Below are 1,664 nucleotides of genomic sequence, written 5' to 3'. Positions count from 1 at the left end.
ACCAGAACTGTGAGACTGGTAGAGACCACTGGTGGCAGTCAGCTACAGGGACTTGTGTGAAGCAGGCCAATCCAACCATTTTGCCTCAGCATGTAAAATGCAATGCACCAGGTGCTGGAGCCGGAGGAGCAATGAGAGGAGAGGAAGCCAGGCAAAGTTCCTTTCCACATTTTCCAAATACAGATGTGGCTGAACTTGCGCCTAGCCAGAGTCCCTAAGGGCAAAACTGATGAGCGACTAAACACTTGGTCAGCCTGTGGAGGGCTTTAAGGCCAGACCAGCAATTCAGTCTAAGAGTGGAACAGGTGACCAATGGGTGGAGGTCATTCTCACCTCACCCCCCTGCTAAGGAAGGTCTCTCAGGATGAGAACCTTTCTAGCCCTGCAGAGGGGACCAAGGCTGTCTGTCACTTTCAACTTGGTTGATAAACTGATGTTTCTAGGGATCAATGGACCTTAAAGTGCTCCACCGAGGATTGTGTTCAGACCCTCACGCCTCATTCTGGGGTAGTACAGGACTTTACATCATGTTATGCCCAGCCTCAATATGAACGCCTTCTTACGTGTGGGTAGCAGAGCACTAAACCCTGAGCGTTTTACTGGAGACTCGGTTAAGAAACAGATGGGGGCTTAAACCACACTTGATGCTGAAGACAAGGTGTTGCTGGTGCTGTTACAAGTATGGTTCGGAAAGACACACGGGATAACCCAGGGATAACGGGGGAAAGTTTGCAGTGGACTGCGCCTTCACATGTTCAAGAGTATCCCTAGCTCCTGGAATGGCAGAACTTGGACTGAGAACTCTGCGGAGATTTAAGGCAGAAAGTCCTGTTCAGCTCTGGGTCTCGGATAGGTCACAATGAACGTGCCATGCAACATGTGTCAAATATCACGGTGGTGGCATGAACGCTTATGGATAGATCCGGTCTTAAGGGCAACTTCACACCCAATACCTGGTACGAGGAAGTAGAAATCTGTAGCCAGGGAAGTTTCAGTGGCAAAGTGATTACTATGATCCCGTAAGCGATGAGTCAGCTAAAAGACTTCTCCACCTTTGGGCTTTTACTTGTTTATCAGTGCAGTCTACATCCATTTGGGAAACTTCCTGTGTTTTCATCTGCTTCCTAGTTTGTTTTGTAGTAAGAGAGACACACGTCAACCCCTAACTTGTTAACACAAGGGTTCATTCCTTCATTCCACTAATAAGAGTGGTGTGACTGCTATGTCACCACTCTCTGGGAACCTCTGGGAATAAATAGGAGGGCAGAAAGAATGAGAGAGGGTGAGGAAAGGAGGAGATATTGGGTATCCTACTATCCTGTGAGCTAAGCAAACACCATTTTGAGGAGTTAGGCTGTGCCTGCTTGCAAACGATCCTCTAAGCTGGGCTCATCGACTGCTTAGGTCACCTCATAGAGGGTTGAGGAAGGGAAGGAGACTCACCAGAGTATCCAGTCACCCCCTACCACCTGTTGTATGTCACTTTTTTTGATTTTCTCAAAGAACCAGCTCCTGATTTCATTGATTCTTTGAAGAGTTCTTTTTGTTTCAACTTGGTTGATTTCTGCCCCTGAGTTTGATTATTTCCTGCCATCTACTACTCTTGGGTGAATTTGCTTCCTTTTTTTCTAGAGCTTCTAGGTGTGCTGTCAGGCTGCTAGTGT

General features: G+C 47.4%; 1 protein-coding gene across 1 annotated transcript in view; it reads left to right on the top strand.

Annotated features, from left to right (window-relative positions):
* Window positions 1-912: 912 nt before the first annotated feature.
* LOC110302750 (calcyphosin-2-like) overlaps window positions 913-1,664 on the top strand; it is a 24,376-nt gene continuing 23,624 nt past the window's right edge. Inside the window, exon 1 of the mRNA XM_021173499.1 lies at window positions 913-1,019. Coding sequence (XP_021029158.1) covers window positions 913-1,019 — 107 coding nt within the window. The remainder of the gene's footprint in view (window positions 1,020-1,664) is intronic.

This window comes from Mus caroli, chromosome 10 (genome assembly GCF_900094665.2).
Source record: "Mus caroli chromosome 10, CAROLI_EIJ_v1.1, whole genome shotgun sequence".
NCBI lineage: Eukaryota > Metazoa > Chordata > Mammalia > Rodentia > Muridae > Mus > Mus caroli.
Note: the sequence above shows the minus strand (reverse complement) of the source record. Positions and strands in the feature narration are given on the sequence as shown.